The sequence below is a fragment of the Prionailurus viverrinus genome, unplaced genomic scaffold (genome assembly GCF_022837055.1).
Source record: "Prionailurus viverrinus isolate Anna unplaced genomic scaffold, UM_Priviv_1.0 scaffold_89, whole genome shotgun sequence".
NCBI classification, from domain to species: Eukaryota; Metazoa; Chordata; class Mammalia; order Carnivora; family Felidae; genus Prionailurus; species Prionailurus viverrinus.
Genome location: NW_025927651.1, coordinates 196 through 19,823, shown reverse-complemented (window position 1 = coordinate 19,823; position 19,628 = coordinate 196). Strand labels below are relative to the sequence as shown.

The 19,628-nt window shown below is 67.9% G+C and overlaps 1 protein-coding gene across 1 annotated transcript in view; it reads left to right on the top strand.

Moving 5' to 3' along the window:
* Nucleotides 1-19,358, top strand: part of LOC125159906 (cohesin subunit SA-2-like) — a 61,889-nt gene extending 42,531 nt beyond the window's left edge. The window contains exons 17-31 of the mRNA XM_047848571.1: nt 200-314; nt 3,150-3,253; nt 5,252-5,344; nt 5,446-5,535; nt 8,095-8,301; nt 9,343-9,419; nt 9,827-9,914; nt 10,168-10,248; nt 11,492-11,584; nt 12,768-12,927; nt 14,171-14,319; nt 15,133-15,234; nt 18,064-18,215; nt 18,627-18,765; nt 19,180-19,358. Of these exons, the coding sequence (XP_047704527.1) occupies nt 200-314; nt 3,150-3,253; nt 5,252-5,344; nt 5,446-5,535; nt 8,095-8,301; nt 9,343-9,419; nt 9,827-9,914; nt 10,168-10,248; nt 11,492-11,584; nt 12,768-12,927; nt 14,171-14,319; nt 15,133-15,234; nt 18,064-18,215; nt 18,627-18,765; nt 19,180-19,221 (1,692 nt within the window). The 3' untranslated portion in view covers nt 19,222-19,358. The remainder of the gene's footprint in view (nt 1-199; nt 315-3,149; nt 3,254-5,251; nt 5,345-5,445; nt 5,536-8,094; nt 8,302-9,342; nt 9,420-9,826; nt 9,915-10,167; nt 10,249-11,491; nt 11,585-12,767; nt 12,928-14,170; nt 14,320-15,132; nt 15,235-18,063; nt 18,216-18,626; nt 18,766-19,179) is intronic.
* Nucleotides 19,359-19,628: the final 270 nt, after the last annotated feature.

Sequence of the window (19,628 nt, the reverse complement as noted above, 5' to 3'; positions counted from 1 at the left end):
CCTCGCCCTTGTCACGCATTCCTTCTACGTCGTGTTGTCATGTGTCCCCCTGCGTCCTCATACGTCCCCCTGCCTGTGTCATCACACGTGCCCTGTGTCCTCAGTGTCCCCCGTGCCACGTATCACGTGCTCCTGTAACATCATCGTGTCTTTCCTTCCGCGTCGTCACGACTTTACACGTGTGGCCCGTCCCTGTCAGTTCCACAGACACGTCCCATACCTGGTGGACGGCCTGTGGGACGCGGCGCCCGCCCTGGTCCGGAACTGGGAGTGCATGACGGCCCTGCTGCTGGAGCCACGTGGCGGGCGCCAAGGTGAGCGTGGCCAGAGGCCGGCTCTGAGTCGTGGATGGGGGCCAGCGATCCCGCTGGCCTCCCGGCCGTCCCTGCCAGGCACACCATCCCCCCGTCCTGCCGTCCCTGTTCCTCTGTGACCCACTGGCTGCTGTGTCCCGCTGCCCCCGTGTCCCGCTGTCCCCCGTGTCCTTCCGTCCCTGTGTCCCGCTGCCCCCCTGTGTCCCGTGTCCTTCCGTCCCTGTGTCCCGCTGTCCCCCGTGTCCTGCTGCCCCCCGTGTCCTTCCGTCCCTGTGTCCTGCTGTCCTGTGTCCCGCTGTCCCCGTGTCCCGCTGTCCCCTGTGTCCTGCTGTCCCTGTGTCCCACTGTCCCCCATGTCCTGCTGTCTCCCCTGTCCTGCTGTCCCATGTCCTGACATCCCTATTCCTCTGTGACTTGCTGTGCCCCCCCGTGTCCTGCTGTCCCCTCCTGGTGTCTCACCGTTCCCTCCTCCCCGTGTCCCACTGCCCCCAGGCCTCCGTCCTGCCAAGCGTCTGTCCATACAGGCAGTGACACAGCCCTGTCGAGGCCCCTGTGCTGCACCCGCTCCCTGAGTGGCTGCTTGGGGAGCATACCCATGCTTTCCCACGGTGAGGGGTCCTCGGCCTCGAGGCTGCGGTGTCACAAGGCTCTAGTGTGGGGTCCACAGGACGAGGGCCACAGACTGACTTCCCATAAGACGATCAGCCTGGGGAGCCACGGAAGCCCAAAGCCCGGGCCCCAGAGTCAGGGTGCAGGGTGGGCAGAGTGCCCAGCGGATCACCCCCAAGCAGCTGGGGTGTCCTCGCCTGCCCCTCCAGGCCCAGGAGACAGCCCGTCCTCCCTGCCAAACTCCCCTCGGCAGACACAGCTGTCGTCGGCCACAGCCAGGAGTCCCGGTGCCATTTATGACGTAGCCCAGGCCTGTCACGTTCCTGGAGGGACCCGCAGCTCTGACCGTGCTCCTTGGGGTCCCTGAAGGGGCCTGTTTCTTTGTCATGGGGATGCCTCCTTTCCTCTGACTGAAATCTCTGGGGCCCAGCTGTGTGGTCTGTGTTTCTTGGCTCTGACTGTGGGCCTGCTCCTGCTATGCCTGGGCTCATAGGGCTAGCTCCAGGACATGACAGACTAGGCATGAGACCCATGTGTGACATTCTCAGGCTGGCTGTGACACATGATCTCAAACCCAGGAGTTAAATGAGAGTCCATCCTGTCTTAGGTCTGGAAACCAGAAGTCTGAGATACAGGCAGGGCAGGACCGCTGAGATCCAGGGGGCGGGCAGGACCTCTGAGATCCAGGAGGGGCAGGGCCACTGAGATCCAGGAGGGGCAAGGCCTCTGAGATCCAGGCGGGGCAGGGCCACTGAGATCGAGGAGGGGCGGGGCCACTGAGACCCAGGCAGGGCAGGGCCACTGAGATCCAAGAGGGGCAGGACCTCTGAGATCCAGGCAGGGCAGGGCCGCTGCGACCCAGGCAGGGCAGGGCCGCTGAGATCCAGGCAGGGCAGGGCCACTGAGACCCAGGCAGGGCAGGGCCACTGAGATCCAGGGGGGGCAGGGCCACTGAGATCCAGGCAGGGCAGGGCCGCTGCGACCCAGGAGGGGCAGGGCTGCTGCGACCCAGGCAGGGCAGGGCCGCTGAGATCCAGGCAGGGCAGGGCCACTGAGACCCAGGCAGGGCAGGGCCACTGAGACCCAGGAGGGGCAGGACCACTGAGATCCAGGAGGGGCGGGGCCACTGAGATCCAGGAGGGGCAGGACCACTGAGATCCAGGAGGGGCAGGGCCACTGAGATCCAGGCAGGGCAGGGCCACTGAGACCCAGGAGGGGCAGGGCCACTGAGATCCAGGAGGGGCGGGACCACTGAGATCCAGGAGGGGCGGGACCACTGAGATCCAGGCAGGGCAGGACCCCTGAGATCCAGGCGGGGCAGGGCCACTGAGATCCAGGCAGGGCAGGGCCACTGAGACCCAGGAGGGGCGGGGCCGCTGAGATCCAGGCAGGGCAGGACCACTGAGATCCAGGCAGGGCGGGGCCACTGAGATCCAGGCAGGGCAGGACCACTGAGATCCAGGCAGGGCAGGGCCACTGAGATCCAGGAGGGGCAGGACCACTGAGATCCAGGCAGGGCTGTGCTCCCTCCAGAGGCTCCAGGGGAGGGTCCTTCCTGCCTCTTGCAGCTTCTGGGGCTCCAGGCATCCCTGGGATTGTGGCTGCGTCCCTCCCGTCTGTCCCCGCACCTCCACAGGGCTTCTTCTGTGTCTGTGTTGTTTTCTGTCTCTTATAAGGATATTTGTCATTGGGGTTAGGGCCACCCTCATCCAGGCTGACCTCATCTTGGGTCTTTCACTTAATCACATGTGCAAAGATTCGATTTTCCCACAAGGTCCCTTTGTGAGGCTTCGCGTGGGTGTGACTTTGGAGCGAAAGCCAGTGCAGAACGCTCCGTGAGCAGACCTGTGGTCAGCTGGATGGTTTTAGACCCGCGTGCTAGCATTTTGGGGCAAAGCCAGGTGAACCCCGGTCTGCGGTCCCGTCGGGTGCTACCCTGAGGACGTGTGCGTCTGTCCCAGCCCGGGCCAGCGCCAGGTCCCACGTTGACCTGAACGGGTGACAGGGGGTCCCTTTGAGTGCGGTTTGAGCGGAGGGCTGGCCCCGGGGGCTCTGGTCTGTGTGTCACTGAGCCCACGAGCCGTCGGCCTGTGGCCGTGCCCGGGGGCCCCACCACGCTCGCCCCGCGCCGGGCTCCCCGAGGCCCCTCAGAGCCCTGCGGCGGCCAGAGCGCCGTGTGTCCCCGTGAGGCTCGGAGGGCGCTGACCGGACCCCGTCTCCTTGCAGCGCTGACGAGCCAGCAGGAGAGAGTCCTCATCGAGATCCTCGTGGCCGCCGTGCGACAGGCCGCAGAGGGCCACCCCCCTGCTGGCCGCGAACTGGGCAAGAGAGTCAGTGCCACCCCCGCCCCCGCCCGGATGCGCTTCGTCCCCTGTGCTGACCGCTGCGCTGTGGCTGCTGCGCCCTTGCTGTCAGTGCCGGGGCTCTGGGGGTGCCCGCTGCGGCCTCGGGCTCGCGGGGCTCCCCACCCCCACCCGTGCGGCCGCGCGATCGCTTGCTGCCTTGTGCTTGGCACGCTAGCTGCTCACTGGGCCGCTGGCTCTGCGGGCGGGGCTCCCGGCCACCCAGGTAGGTCTCGCTGACTGTGCCTCCCAGCTCCTGCCCGCCCCTCCTGCCGCTACCAGCCCTCTGCCAGCTGTTCCCGTGTGAGCCGTCCGCCTCCCTGGGGGGGGGCACCCCACAGTCCCCCCCACCTGGTTCACACCGGACACGGCAGTGTGTCAGCCAGCCCCCGAATCGTCTCTGTGTGGGTCTCTGGTGCTGCTGGGACAGAAGATCATACCCGGGGGGACCTAGGACCACAGGGGTTGGGCGTCCTGCCCCAGCTCTGGAAAAGAGGAGTCTGACATCCAGGCAGGGCAGGGCTGGCCAGATCCAGGCAGGGCAGGACCCCTGAGATCCAGGCAGGGCAAGGCCTCTGATATCCAGGTGGGGCAGGGCCATTGACATCCATGAGGGGCAGGACTACTGAGATCCAAGCGGGGCAGGATCCCTGAGATGCAGGAGAGGCAAGACCACTGAGATCCAGGAGGGGCAAGGCTGGCCAGATCCAGGCAGGGCAGGACCCCTGAGATCCAGGCAGGGCAGGGCCACTGGGATCCACGAGGACAGGACCGCTGAGATCCGGGCATGGCAGGGCTGCTGAGATTGAGGAGGGGCAGGACCATTGAGATCCACGAGCACTAAGATCCAGGCAGGGCAGGGCCGCTGAGATCCAGGTAGGGCAGGGCCACTGAGATCCAGGAGAGGCAGGGCCAATGAGATCCAGGCAGGGCAGGACCCCTGAGATCCAGGAGGGGCAGGGCCGCTGAGATCCAGGCAGGACAAGACCACTGAGATCCAGGCAGGGCAGGGCCACTGAGATCCAGGCAGGACAGGGCCACTGAGATCCAGGAGGGGCAGGACCCCTGAGAACCAGGCAGGGCAGGACCACTGAGATCCAGGAGGGGCAGGGCCACTGAGATCCAAGGGCAGGGCCACCGAGATCCCGGAGGGGCAGGGCCACTGAGTTCCAGGTAGGACCACTGAGATCCAGGCAGGGAAGGATCACTGAGATGCAGGCGGGGCAGGACCACTGAGATCCAGGCAGGGAGGGGCCACTGAGATCCAGGCGGGGCAGGACCACTGAGATCCAGGCAGGGCGGGGCCCCTGAGATCCAGGAGGGGCAGGGCCGCTGACATCCAGGCAGGGCAGGACCACTGAGACCCAGGAGGGGCAGGGCTGCTGAGATCCAGGCAGGGCGGGGCCACTGAGATCCAGGCGGGGCCGGACCACTGAGATCCAGGCAGGGAGGGGCCGCTGAGATCCAGGAGGGGCAGGGCCACTGAGATCCATGCAGGGAAGGACCACTGAGACCCAGGAGGAGCAGGACCTCGGAGATCCAGGCAGGGCTGTGCTCCCTCCAGAGGCTCCAGGGGAGGGTCCTTCCTGCCTCTTCCAGCTTCTGGGGCTCCAGGCATCCTTGAGCTTTTGGCCACATCCCTGCTGTCCTTGCTTCTATTTTCATGTGGCTGTCATGTTCTCCCCTGTGCATGTGTCTGGCTCTGTTCTCTGATGTCTCTTTTTAACGTCACCCCAGTCCTACTGGATGAGGGTGTGCCGTAAGGCATGAACTGGGGGGAGACGACTCAGTTTTTCTTGATGGTTTCTGCGCACGTGAACTAGCGTATCTGGAACAAAACCGCAGCGTGACAATCTGGAGCCAGACCTGTGATGTGGGGGCAGCGCTGCCTGGGTGTGATCTGGGCCCGTGTTGGCCGGTCCCAGGGCCAGCATGAGACTCACACGGGTCGGCCGTGGGCTCAGGCCACGCTCGCTCTGCCCACAGGCCCCCAGGGAGGTGGACGGGACCCGCCGCTGGCGTGAGCGTGCCAGCATGAGCCGACACTTTGTGAAGGTGCTGCCCCAGCTGCTGTCCAAGGTGCGGAGCGGGGAAGGTCCCGGGGCGGGGGCGCGGGGAGGCGGCGGGGCCTGCAGGGAAGGGGGCCGGCAAGGCCCCCTCCACACCTGCTCTGTGGGCAGTTTGCCGCGGACAAGGAGAAGGTGACGCCACTCCTGCAGATCCCGCAGTACTGCAACCTGGACGTGTATGGCAAGGACGGCCTGGGCTCGGTGAGTCACGGGCTCCGCCCCTCCCCCTGCGTTCTGCCCGTGGGGGCCGCCTTCCCCCTCCCCCGGCTTCAGGCGTGGGGCACGGCGGCCGCCACATCGTCTGTCCCTGTGTCCTGCCATCTTCCCAAGGCCTGGGGCGTCACGCCCGCGAGGCTGCTCTTGCGTGCTGGTCTGGGCTGGTGGAGCGTCCCCCTGTCCAGGGCGGTGGCCCCGGGCCCTGTCTGGGGGTGTCTGGGTCACCTGGTCAATGCCTCCCTGCAGTTCGAGGCGGGCGGTGGGGCCCGATGACAGGGCGGGACCGGCAGGGCTGTGAAGACAGAGGCACTGACCACTGTCTCGAGTTTTCATTGCGTGAAGGTCAGATGCCTGGTTCTGGGTGGCACCCTGGGGTCTGGTCGTCAGGGTGACCGTGGGCACAGAAACTGGTAAAGCCCCCGGGAGCTTGTGTGTTGTGCCCTGCGTGTGGGTACGGTCGGGGCGGGGGGCAGGAGAGGTGGGATCTGAGGGGGACCCTGGGGGCCCAGGCGGCTACTGGAACATTCCGCCCACGCTGTCCCCACCGCAGGTGCAGCCATCACCCATGGTGGTGGGAGGGTCCAGACACCTAGACTCACAGTTCCCGTGACCTCTTCCTCTTGGCCCCATGTTCCCCTCATTGACCCCACCTGGCCCTTTCTTTTGGCTCCTGACCTCCTCCCCTAACCTCTGACCTTCTCCCTGGCCTTTTATCCCGCAACCCTCTGAACTATCACCTTTCCCCTTGACCCAGGCATCCCCAGGCTTTCCCCCCTCAATGGCCTGACCTTTCCCCGGCACTTCCTCCTTGACTCTATGACCTCCCCGACCTTTCCCCTCAGTGCCATGACCCCCTGACCCCGGATCTTTCCCCTTCCACCTCATGACCTCCCTGACCTCTCCCCCTCGGTGCCATGACCCCACGACCTCCCGACCCTCTCCCTCGGTGCCATCAACCCGGCCTTTCCCCTCACTGCCATGACCCCACGACCTCCCGACCCTTCCCATCAATGCCATGACCCATGACCCCCGACCTTTCCCATCGACACCATGACCTCACGACCCTGGATCTTCCCCCCTCCATCCCATGACCTCCCTGACCTTTCTCCCTCGGTGCCATGACCCCTGACCTTTCCCATCACTGCCATGACCCCACGACCTCCCGACCCTTCCAATCAATGCCATGACCCATGACCCCCGACCTTTCCCATCGATGCCATGACCTCACGACCCCGGATCTTCCCCCCTCCATCTCATGACCTCCCCGACCTCTCTCCCTCGGTGCCATGACCCCTGACCTTTCCCCTCACTGCCATGACCCCACGACCTCCCGACCCTTCCCATCAATGCCATGACCCATGACCCCGGACCTTTCCCATCGATGCCATGACCTCACGACCCCGGATCTTCCCCCCTCCATCTCATGACCTCCCCGACCTCTCTCCCTCGGTGCCATGACCCCTGACCTTTCCCCTCACTGCCATGACCCCACGACCTCCCGACCCTTCCCATCAATGCCATGACCCATGACCCCCGACCTTTCCCATCGATGCCATGACCTCACGACCCCGGATCTTCCCCCCTCCATCTCATGACCTCCCCGACCTCTCTCCCTCGGTGCCATGACCCCTGACCTTTCCCCTAACTGCCATGACCCCACAACCTCCCGACCCTTCCCCTCGGTGTCATGACCCCCTGACCCTGGATCTTTCCCCCTCCACCTCATGACCTCCCTGACCTCTCCCCCTCGGTGCCATGACCCCACGACCTCCCGACCCCTCTCCCTCGGTGCCATGACCCCTGACCTTTCCCCTCACTGCCATGACCCCACGACCTCCCGACCCCTCTCCCTCGGTGCCATGACTCCCGACCTTTCCCCTCACTGCCATGACCCCACGACCTCCCGACCCCTCTCCCTCGGTGCCATGACCCCTGACCTTTCCCCTCACTGCCATGACCCCACGACCTCCCGACCCTTCCCCTTGGTGTCATGACCCCCTGACCCCGGATCTTTCCCCCTTCAACCCCATGACCTCCCCGACCTTTCCCCTCGGTGCCATGACCCCCTGACCATGACCTCCCCGACCTTTCCCCTCAGTGCCATGACCCCCTGACCCTGGATCTTTCCCCCTCCACCTCATGACCTCCCTGACCTCTCCCCCTCGGTGCCATGACCCCACGACCTCCCGACCCCTCTCCCTCGGTGCCATGACCCCCGACCTTTCCCCTCACTGCCATGACCCCACGACCTCCCGACCCTTCCCCTTGGTGTCATGACCCCCTGACCCCAGATCTTTCCCCCTTCAACCCCATGACCTCCCCGACCTTTCCCCTCACTGCCATGACCCCACGACCTCCCGACCCCTCTCCCTCGGTGCCATGACCCCCGACCTTTCCCCTCACTGCCATGACCCCACGACCTCCCAACCCTCCCCTCGGTGCCACGACCCCCGACCACCCGCCCCCCCCCCCCCCCGACCTCTCCTGTCCGCCCCGTGCCATGGTCCCTGAGCGGTCGTCTGTCCCCCACCCCGCCGCCCGCAGTACCTGGACTCGGCCCTGCTGGAGCTGGACTGCCTCGTGCAGCGGCACTCGGACGTGGCGGTGCTGGAGGCCTGTGCCCGCGCCTACGGCGCCTACTGCTGCGAGGGCGGCTCCGCCCACTGCCAGGCCGCCCCCGCCTGCAGCCGGCTGGTGGACATGCTGGTGGACGCGCTGACGCCGCTGCTCGACGTGTTCCTCCAACACGAGGTGCCAGCTGTGGGGGCGGGCGTGGGGACGCGGAGGTGTCGGCGAGCGGGTGTGGGTGTGCGGCGTGTCGTGCGGGATGGGGAGACCTCCACCGAGGCGGGCCACGCGCCGGCGAGGACGCTCAGCCTCGGCCCTCGGCGTTTCGTCGTCGGGCGCCTGTTGGGTGTCGGCCCGGAGAACCCGGGGACTGGCTCTTGGTCTCTGGGGACGCAGGGTGGGTTCTCTGCGCCCCTGCCGTTCACCCCGCACCTCCGGTGGGGGCTTCTGTCCCCTGGGAGTGGGTAGATGTGGGGGGGGGGTCACACATGGGCCTCACTTTCCCCCAGGGGAGCCCCGTGAGCCCACAGAGGACCCAGTCTGACCGAGGCCGTGGCTCTGCTCGGGCAGAGGGTTTCTGTAAAACGCCACGTTGCGAGCACTTTTGGGGGGTCATCCTGTTCCGGGGGGGGTGGTGTAGTCCGAGAGCGCACACGTATCACGTGACTGGGCCGTGTGCCAATAAAACTTTATTGGCACCGACGGGCCGAGGGCCACGTGACCTGTGGACCAGGTGCCCAGCCCCGCTTTGGGCACTTTCCTTCTGGGGACCCGTGGCCACAGGCGGGGCTCCCGGTTCCTCTTGCGGCCCCCAGCCGAGGGCCTGCCATGAATTTGGGGGGGGGCCGGGGTCAGCGACACGCTCCCCTGTGTGTTCTGCCCGCTGCCAAGTGGGAAATCTAGTTCCTGTAGCGGGTTCCTCACGGGGCCGCGCCTGAAGTGCTGGGAGACGGCGGATCTCGGGTCACTTCCGTTCTTCTCGGCGTCCGCGCACGCGTGTTTGGGGACTGTCCCACCCTCCTCCCCGCCCTTTTCTGCGAGGCTGGAGGCAGAGTGGCCTGGGGTACCACGTCGCGATCCGAGGATTTAAAGAGCCGCCTTCCAGGAAGTAGCAAGAGAGGAGGCTCCTAGGATGGCGGGCCGGCTCGAAGCCAGGGCCCCAGGAGCCCCGCCCGGGACGCGTGTGTCAGGCGGCCACCCCTCTGCTCTCTCCCTGCTGTGTAGAAACAAGGCCAGTTCCTGGGACACCACGAGATGGGTCGCATCTGCTCGACGCTGCGGAGGCTGGTGGCCTTCTACAGGTGAGTGGGGTGACACGGCCGGCTCCCTCCGCATGGGGCACACGTGACCCCCAGCAACGTGCCCGCTGTCTCACTCTCAGCTGCGTTCCTGTGTCCCGGGTGAGGCGAGGGGGGTTCACAGCCTCAGGGGTGTCCCCGGGGTGGGCCAGGTGGCTGCGGGTTCCCCGGGAGCCCGTCCTGCCCGTCCAGGGCCCTGAGCCGCGTGTGCAGGAGCTGGGACCGCCTCGGCCACGCCCGCGCCGTGGTATCCCGGAGGGGCCGCCTCGGCCATCTGGGGCGGGTGCCCCTCGGTCTGCCGGGAGTTGGTCCTGTGGCTCCGGGGGCTGCTGACCGGGCGTGGGCGGCTCACCTCGGGGATGCTGGGGTCCTGGGCCGAGGTGGGCCCTGAGAGCCCCGTTTCTGGTCAGCACGCACGACCTGAGCAGCTGGAACCTGTACGAGAAGATGGACAGTCTGCTGACCCTGCGCAGGCACCAGGGCAGCATGCCCACCGAGGTGAGGGCCACGGGGTCAGGGGAGGGCGCCGGTGGGAGGAGGGTGCCGGGGTGAGAGCGGGTCCTGAGGTGCAGGGAGGCGGGAGGTCCTGGGGGAGAAGGAAGGGTCCTGGGGAGGAGGTTCCTGGGGTTGGGGGGAGAGGTCGGGCGGGAAGCAGGTCCCGGTCAGGGCTCGGGGTCTTGTGCAGCGGAGCGTCTGCAGGTGGGTGTCCTGTCCGTGTCCCCAACTCCATGACAGGTCTTGTGTCCCGTAGGTCATCCACTGTGCGCTGCAGTGCACCTACTATGCGCTCCTGTGGCAGATCGTGGCAGCCACGGACCGGCTGCCGCCTCAGGTGGGTGAGGGGGCGGGAGGGTCCGGTGCGGGTATGGGTAGGTGAGAGGTGGTGGTGGGGGCAGGTGTGGGCAGGTGAGGGGCCGGTGCAGGTGTGGGAAGGGTCAGGGGTGGGCAGGTGAGGGGCGGTGTGGGGGGCAGGTGAGGGGCGGTGGGGGAGTAGGCGCAGGTGTGGGCAGGTGGGGCGGCAGGTGTGGGTACGCGGACTCCAGTTGTCTGTGACGGATGCGGCAGGCTGGGGACAGGGGACGACAGGGTCACCACTTCGACAGGCATCCGCCCCCGCCACTGCCTAGCGTGTGTCACCCTGGGGTCGGGCCTGGGCTCCTGGGATCTGACCCAAGAGCTGACCTTGGGCCCCGGCCGACACGGCCCTCCAACCTGTCCGCCCGCCACAGGGAGCTAGGTTTAGATCCTCTCTGAGCACCTGCCCCGTGTTTGCTGGGTGGGACCCTTGACCTTGGTTGCTGGCCAAACCAAGGGTACTTTGAAGTCAGCTGTGCTTTGGGCCCGTATTTATGGCTGCCTGGAAACGTTCAGCCCTAATTCCTCATGACGAAGGACATACAGGGCGGGGGGGGGGGGGGGGAGAGGAGCATGTGGGAGGATGGCAGGTGGGGAGGGGTGTGGGGGACAGAGGGAGGTAGGGGAGGGGGACACGGGGGTTGGGGGAGGTAGACAGTGGGACGAGAAGGGGGGTGGGGGAGGGAGATAGTGCGGGAAGGGGACAGTGGGAGGTGGGGAAGGGGGAGGGGGCTGCCCGGGGGGGGGGGGACACGGGGGTAAAGACGGGGGAAAAGACGGGGGAGGGGGCCGGGGGGGACGTGGGGGTGACGATGGCAGTTCGTCTGCGTCAGGCTGTGGCTGGAGGGCCGGCTCCCCTGGGCGGGGCAGGTGCCTGGCTGTGTCAGGTGGGGAAGGGGGAGGGGGTTGCCGGGGTGGGGGGGGCACGGGGGTAAAGACGGGGGAGGGGGCCGGGGGGGGACGTGGGGGTGACGATGGCAGTTCGTCTGCGTCAGGCTGTGGCTGGAGGGCCGGCTCCCCTGGGCAGGGCAGGTGCCTGGCTGTGTCAGGTGGGGAAGGGGGAGGGGGCTGCCGGGGGGGGGGGGGGGGACACGGGGGTAAAGACGGGGGAGGGGGCCGGGGGGGACGTGGGGGTGACGATGGCAGTTCGTGCGCGTCAGGCTGTAGCTGGAGGGCCGGCTCCCCTGACGGGCGGCCCCTGCCCTCTCGCTGTCCGGCAGGACGCGCTCCTGGACTTGCGGAGGCGGCTGATGAAGTTCTGCGTGGCCTGCCGCGTGTACCTGAGCCACCAGAGCAAGGTGCTGAGTGAGAAGGTGGGTGCGTCCCCCGGGACCCTCACGGGGCCGGGATCCCGGGGCGGCCGAACCAGGGGAGGGGCGGTAGAGAGGCCCGTGCGGATCGGGGCCCGTTCGTGTTTTCGGTGACGTTGTTTCCACGTCGAACCACGCGTCTCGCACGGTGACGCGTCCGCTTACGTGCATGAACGCGCGTGAACGTCCCGTTCGCATAAACCCGTGCGCGCGCCCCCTGGTTATGTGCAGTACACACGTCTTGCGTGGGGCCCTGGACGCCGAGCGTGGGCAGCTTCCGCACGCGGAGAGTCTTTAGGGCGATGTCACGTCTGCGGGGAGGCGGTTCTAACGGCTTCGTGACGCGGGACAAGCCACTGCGCTTGGTGCTGTCGTGTGTGCTCAGTGACCTGCTGCTTCCTTCTGGTGCGCGTGCGCACGTGCGCACGTGAGAGCGACCCCGTCGCTGTCTCAGATACAATGTGTCGCGGCCGACCGCTGGCCGAGGAGCAGGGCCCGAGTCTCCTCTCCGGGCTCCGAGCTCCGTCCTTCGTGACCCGCTCCCCGTCACGCTGCGTGTCCGCGCCCCCTGGTCACTGCGGGTTGTGGTCGCGAGCCTGCATGTGGCAGACGTTTCCGCTCACCGTGTGTGGCGTTGCCCGCGTGTTGTGCGTGTGGGCGCGTCTGTCATCTGCACGTGGTGCGTTTCTCGTGTCTGTGTTGTGTGCTTTGGATTGTGTCCCGTGCGTGTCGTGTCTGGTCCGTATGTTGTATTTGTCACACGGGTGTTCTAGGTTTCTTTCTCGTGTGCGTGTCGTGTCTGGGATGGTCACACACGGTTGTGTATTTGCGTTTCCGGTCTGCAGCGTCTGTGGCTTTCTGTTACCCGTAGGCTGCGTGTGTGCGGCTGTCTTTCCCGCCTGCGTGTGACGCGTCACTCTGCTGTCAGCCTTGTGCGCTGCTGGCTGACGGCAGCTTTTCGACGTCACCGAGCGTCCCGTGTGCTGGTCTCGTTGGACCCTGTGTCACGGGCAGGGTGGGGTCGAGGCGGGGGGTGTCTTCGAGGGGCCGGCTGCTGTACCCCTCCCCGCACTCTGGGTCCCGCCCAGCCCTGGGTCGCCCACCCCTGGAAGCCTGTGGGGGGCAGCCGGGGGCAGGCAGGGCATGACGCCCCTGTGGCTGCTCCGTCCCCCCCTCACCCCCTCAGGCCTTCATCCTGCTGTGCGACCTGCTGCTCATCCTGAGCCACCAGGGGCCCGAGGACACCGGCCTGGGGCTGCTCTTCTTTGTGCCCGACCACATCCTGCAGGGCAAGCTGCTGAGCTTCGTCAGGGAGCACGTGTTTCTGGAGGAGTCGGGGTCTGAAGGTATGCCCCCCCCAGGGGCCGCAGGGGGGTAACCCCGGGCAGGAAGGGTAGGTGGGGGCCGAGGTGGGGGAACAGAGTGGGGGGTAACCCCGGGGTGGAAGGGTAGGTGGGGGCTGTGGTGGGGGGACAGGGGAGTAACCTCGGGGTGGAAGGGTAGGTGGGGGGATGGGGGGGTAACCCCGGGGCAGAAGCATAGGTGGGGAGTCAGGGGGGATGGGGGGGTAACCCTGGGGTGGAAGGATAGGTGGGGGCTGTGGTGGGGGGACAGGGGGGGTAACCTTGGGGTGGAAGGGTAGGTGGGGGGTCGGAGGGGACGGCGGGGGGGTAACCCCGGGACGGAAGGGTAGGTGGGGGGTCGGGGGGGTAACCCCGGGACGGAAGGGTAGGTGGGGGGTCAGGGGGGATGGGGGGGTAAGCCCGGGACAGAAGGGTAGGTGGGGGGTTGGGGGGGATGGGGGGTAACCCCGGGGTGGAAGGGTAGATGGGGGTCGTGGTGGGGGGACAGGGGAGTAACCTGGGGGTGGAAGGGTAGGTGGGGGGATGGGGTGTACCCCGGGGCAGAAGGGTTGGTGGGGGGTTGGGGGGGACGGGGGGGTAACCCCGGGGTGGAAGGGTAGGTGGGAGCTGTGATGGGGGGACAGGGGAGTAACCTCGGTGCGGAAGGGTAGTTGGGGTGTCAGGGGGCATGGGGGGGTAACCCTGGGGTGGAAGGGTAGGTGGGGGCCACGGTGGGGGGACAGGGGGGATAACCCCGGGGTGGAAGGGTAGCTGGGGGCTGTGGTGGGGAGACGGGGGGGGGGGGGTAAGCCCCGGGGCGGAAGGGTAGGTGGGGGGTTGGGGGGGTTGGGGGGGTAACCACGGGGCGGAAGGGTAGGTGGGGGTGGGGCACAGCAGGGCACCGTGGGGTGCTCTGCACCCGGGATGATGAGCTGCACTCTGCACGTGTCTGTCTCCCGTGTTCACGCGGTCACGGGAGGGTCGGGGGAGCGCTGAGCAGGTGGTCAGGACCAGGAGACGCAGGCACCCCGTGGCACTCACGGGCTCTGTGCCGTTGGGGCCACGGTGTCCGGTGGCGGGTCTGACCCGCGACCGGCCCCCGGAACGCTGCCCGGACCCCGAGCACCTCTGGATCGGACTTCCCGCCGTGCCCGGCCGCGCCCTGCTCGCCTGCCACACGGCTGCCCCACGGCTGAGCCACGAGGGGGCCGCAGGCCGACGAGGCCGACGCGTACTGTCTCCCCAGGCCCCAGCAGGATTTACAAGGAGGACGACGCGGACGAGCTCCACGAGCTGTTCCACCGGAGGAACATGCTGGCCGTGTTCTGCAAGCTTGTCGTCTACAACGTGCTGGACTTGAGCGCGGCCGCCGAAATCTACCAGTTCTACCTGAAGGTGCCCGCGCGGCCCTCCTGCCCCCCCCCACCCCCAGCCCCCGCCGGGCTCCCCAGCCCCCGCCGGGCTCCCCCTCCCCCGCCCACTGCTTTCCTGCGCAAGACACAGAGTTGGGGTGACAGATTCCAAACGGACGGAGAGCACGGGTGGCCGCTGTCCAGTCTTACGGACGCACGGTTCTCGTGGCCCCCACCACTTCCTGTGGACGAGCCCAGTGCAGCGCGCGTGGGGACTGCGTTCCCCTGAGCGTCACATGTGCGTTTTTGTAGCGCTGTCGTCTCTCCCCACACCTGACGCCTAGCGGGTTTCTTCACTCGGGACATCACGTGCTGTCTTTTAAAGCCGTTCCCTCAGTTTCGTGCTTTTGTCACTACCGAGACTGCGTGCAGCCGATCTTGTGACGGCAGGGTCCTGTGGCCGTGCATCTGCGGGCTGGTGCAGTCGTGGCAGCGGCACGTCACGGTGGCTCCGAGAGGCCTCGCTCCCTTGCTCCCGGCCCTCCATGCCCGGTGGCCCTGCCCTCCCCTCCCCACGGAAGAATCGTCCCGGTGGGAGGGGCCCAGCCAGTCCTGGCAGTGCAGCTGGCCCCAGGACCTTGATGCCTGATGGCTTCGGCTTCCCTGGTCCTGTGGACGTGCTCCCACCCGCTGGCCCTGACGCGGGGCCTGGTGGCCGGCGGGATCCACATCCGTCTAGGTCCTGGGGTTCGAGCTCTGTGGCTGTCCTTAGGGTTCGCAACGTTGGGACCCGGTGTGGTAATGCGTCTGTGCTTGCCGCGTCCCTGTGCTGACGCACGCCTGTCTTCGCTCTCAGCATTACCATCACTTTGGTGACATCATCAAGGAGACCATGACCAGGACGAGACAGAACGACAGGCTTCGCAACGCGCTGTCCCTGCTCCTGTGCCTGCAGCAGGTGAGCGGTCTGTTCCGGAAGGTTGGGCGGCACTCTGTGGCTGCTCCCCACGACACCAGGCCCCGTCGCCGGGGCCTGGAGGGGCGGGCGCCCTCGGGGACGCGCTGGCCGTGGGCACCGCTGCCCTCTCCTCGGGAGTCCTGCACCCCCGTCAGTGGCCTGTGAGCAGCTGCTGGAGGGGATGGCACGTGCTGGCGGCTGGGTCGTCCCACGCCCCACGGACAGACAGGGCGGCTGAAACGTCAGACCCTTCTCCCTCCTGGTTCTGGAGGCTGCGGCCTGAGACCAGGGTGCCAGCGGGAGGGGGCACTGGGGCCAGGTTCTGGGGAGGCCTCTGGAGGGCCACACACGGTCCCCTCTGCCGTGTCCCCACGTGGCTGTGGGCGGAGGGCAGGAAGCTCTAGGGACACCTTCGAGAGCACTAACGCACTGCGTGGGCCCCGCCATCCTAACCTGATCTGCTCCCCGCCAGCTGCCAGGGCCCCCTTGGTGGTCAGGCTTGCGCACGTGGATTCGGGGGACTGATTCAGTCCCCCGCAGTTGGCTTCCGCAGTCGGCCCCACCTCAGGGTCGTGGGACCTTTGTGTTGGGTTCCTCTGCTGTTCAAGGACGGGAGGACAAAGGAGGATGCGGTCACAGGGTGTTGCGGGGACACATGGCAGGTGGACGCATGTGCCCACGGCTTCCTAGACGGAGGGGCGTCACCGCGTCTTGGGGGTCAGGGGGCCGCCGTGCCCCAGTGTTGGGCTGGATTGTCCCCGGGGGGGTTCCACGTGTGTCCTCGCACAGTGAACTGGGGGCGGGGTGTCCCTGACCCTCCGGGTGGGTGTCACCCCCAGCTCCGTCCACTGAACCTCAGGATGGGCGTCCCTCTGTCATGACACGGCGTGAGAGGGCGTCCGCATCTATTCTTCCATCCCGTGGTGGTCGCCTTACCCACATACGTGGCACCTGTGGCCGTGAAGCGTGGCTTGTTCCGTGCTCTGTTCTGCTTTTCACACGGGTGTGTCTGCCTCTCGTGTCATGACAGGCAAGGACGGGAGGGTGTGGCAGAGCCAGTGTTGACTTACAGGCCGGCAGGGTCTCTGGCGGACAGCCTGCGTGGTGGTTTTCCGGCACGTGGCCTCTGTTTCCGGGTTCTGGAGCGTGAGCACCTTCTGGAGGCTCGCCCCGAGGCCTCCCTTTACCTCTGATGCTTTCCTGCCATTGGTTCTTCCTCGGGAAGCGGCCTTGTTCCTCCTGTTGTGGGCCGGGTCTCACGTGACCTGTTCGGATGACCCACAGATGCCCCAGGGCACGCGTGGAACGTTGGCGGGCACGTCCCGGCCACGTCAGGGCCTGCTCTGCGTGTGCCTCCTCGGACTGGGAGCATCTTTCTCGTTCCTGGTTTTCTGTTGAGTCCGCCTCCGGGGCAGGCCTGGGGAGCTGCTGCTGAGCAGATGTGACGTGGCGGACTGGGGTGACTGCCGGATGGTGCGGGGACCCCGGATCCCCGTGTGGGCAGTCACGGGTGCTCCCCTGGCACCCTGGCCTCGGCGTGGCTCCCCGGAGGAGCCCCGCCCCTGTCCTCTGCGGAAGAGGTCATCGGCGAGCGGCACTGTCGTCCGGGACCTCGTCGTCACGGGCACTCGCTCGGCTCTGGGCGGGGGCTGCAGGTCCAGGAGACGCCTCTCTGGATCTCTTGAGCCTCCGACCCCGGGGGCGGGGGCTGCCTGTGCCAGACGGGGGGCCTCCCTGAGGCGCTGGGGGGGCATGGGGAGGGCCCAGTCAGCTCTCAGGGGTCCCGGCCCCTCAGCTGGCAGGGCTGACCCTCCGGCGGAGATGCCTGGTGCACAGACCTGTCCTGCACCCCTCGGTTCTCCAGCCTCTACAGGCTCTGTGCAGGGCGGGCCGCCCCGGCCCGCTGCCTGCTGCACCCGGAAGGTGCTGGCAAGGGCGTGGCCGCCCGACCTTCATAAAAACTCAGACCCCGCAGACGACAGGATCCAGACTCTGGACACGGGGCTCCTCCAACACTGTGGATGCAGTGTTCGCCCCCTACTCAGGCACACGGCTCCCCCAGACCCTGGGACACAGGCTGCCCCCCCCACTCAGGCACACGGCCCCCCCAGACCCTGGGACACAGGCTGCACCCCCTGCCCCCCTACTCAGGCACACCGGCCCCCAGATCTCAGACACAGCCTGCCCCCTTGACCCCCCTAGTCAGGCACACGGCCCCCCAGACCCTGGGACACAGGCTGCCCCCCCACCCCCCTACTCAGGCGCATGTCCCCCCCCAGACCCTGGGATACAGGCTGCCCCCCCCCACTCAGGCACACAGTCCCCCCCAGACCCTGGATACAGGCTACCCCCCCACTCAGGCACACGGCCCCCCCCCAGACCCTGGGATACAGGCTGCCCCCTCAACCCCCCTTCTGAGGCACACGGCCCCCTCAGACCCTGGGACACAGGCTGCCCCCCCCCCACTCAGGCACATGTCCCCCCCCTAGACCCTGGGATACAGGCTGCCCCCCCTGCACCCCTACTCAGGCACACCAGCCCCCAGATCTCAGACACAGCCTGCCCCCTCGACCCCCTACTCAGGCAGACGGGCCCCCCAGACCTGGGACACAGGCTGACCCACTCTGTCTCCCCTACTCAGGCACACGGGCCCCCTGACCTGGGCTGCTCCCCGTACCCGCCCCCACTCAGGCACACGGGCCCCCAGACCTGGGACACAGGGTGCCCGCCCCCTACTCAGGCACACGGGCCCCCAGACCCTGAGAGCCCGGTGTCGCTGGCGCATGCCCAGCACGGCCCTGACCCCACTGGGTCCCTGCAATCCCCCAGCTCTTTCAGAAGCACATGGACACGTACGGTCTTAACTACGACCCCATCGAGTTTATCTGCGGCCCCTTCTACTCCATCCGGCTGCTGGCTCGCCGCTTTGCGCTCACGCTCGGCTTTGACCGCGCCCGGGAAGCCGCCCACCTGATCCAGAGGTCCGTGCCGGGGGCTGCCCCGTCCCACACTGCCCCCTTCCCGACTACACCGCCCCACCTGGCACTCTGCTCGTGGTCTGGGTCCCACCTGGGGCTGTGGTCCAGGGTCCGATACCCCGCCCCCAGGCGCGAGCCCCCCCCCCCCCCCCGCGTCCCCGCCTCCGGGTCCTTGGCACCTGCCCGACGCCCCGCCCACCTGCCGGTGTCCCCCGCCCCCAGGCGCGAGTCCCCCTCCCCCCTCGCGAGACCCCCCCCCCCCCGGGTCCTCGGCACCTGCCCGACGCCCCGCCCACCTGCCGGCGTCCCCGCCCCCAGGCGCGAGTTTCCCCCCCCCCCCCCCCCCACGCTCCTTGCCGGTCCTGGGCACCTGCCCGACCGCCCCGCCCACCTGCCTGCGTCCCCCGCCCCCAGGCGCGGGCTGGCCTACGCCTTCTCCGAGGCCCCGGTGGCAGAAGCGGAGGGGGGCCGCCAGCGCTACCCAAACCTCTGCTTCCTGCTCCTGCTGGCCGAGTTCTCCTGCAAGATCCCCCCGGCCCGAGCGCGGGACCGCGTGAGTGCGCGGGGAGCCCCCGGGGGGCGGGGCTCGGGGGCGGGGGGGCGGGCGCCCAGACCAGGGAGCCGTGGGGAGCGGGGCGCGCACGCGGGAGGGAGGGCTCTCGGGGGTGGTGGGGTACCGTCCTCTTCACGCGGCGTGTCCTGGCCCCGGCCCCGGCTCCGGCCCCGGCTCCGGCCGTGCGCGCGCTGGAGGCCGAGGGCTCGGGGCTGGTCCGGGTCGGGGGCGCCGGGCTCCGCGTGCAGGACTCACCTGCGCCCACCGGATGGCGCCCCTCCGGCAGGCCGTGGCGGCCCCAGGGGGAGCGGGAGGGAGGGCGGGGTGGCTCCTGAGGACCTCGGTGGGGTCCCCTCCCTCGCCCCCTCCCCCTCCCCCACAGCCGCCCTCCCACGTCCTCTCTTTTGCCCGCAGACTCGCTCACTTCCAGGACTCCATACCCGAGGGCGTACCTAGCTTTGGGGAAGGGGATATGAACCCCCTGCTCGTGTACCGCAAGTCCCTGATGAAGACGGACTACGTGCCCCAGACCGAGGAGGAGGAGGAGCCGGCCGCCAACCCGTTCGATGCCATCTGCAAAGAGAGCAAGCGGCCGCAAGGTGCGGAGGGGGCGGGGAGGGGGGAGGGGCGAGGGGCGAGGGGGTCTGGAGCGGAGAGGGGGGTAGGGGAGGGGGGGTCTGGAGGGGGTAGGGGCGAGGGGTCATGAACGGAGGAGGGGGGGAGGGGGAGGAAGAGGGAGGAGAACGGGGAGGAGGAGAACGGGGGAGGAGGAGAAAGAGGAGGAGAGGGGGGGAGGAGGAGAGGGGGGAGGAGGAGAGGGACGAAGGAGGGGGGAGGAGGGAGGGGTGGGGAGGGGCGAGGGG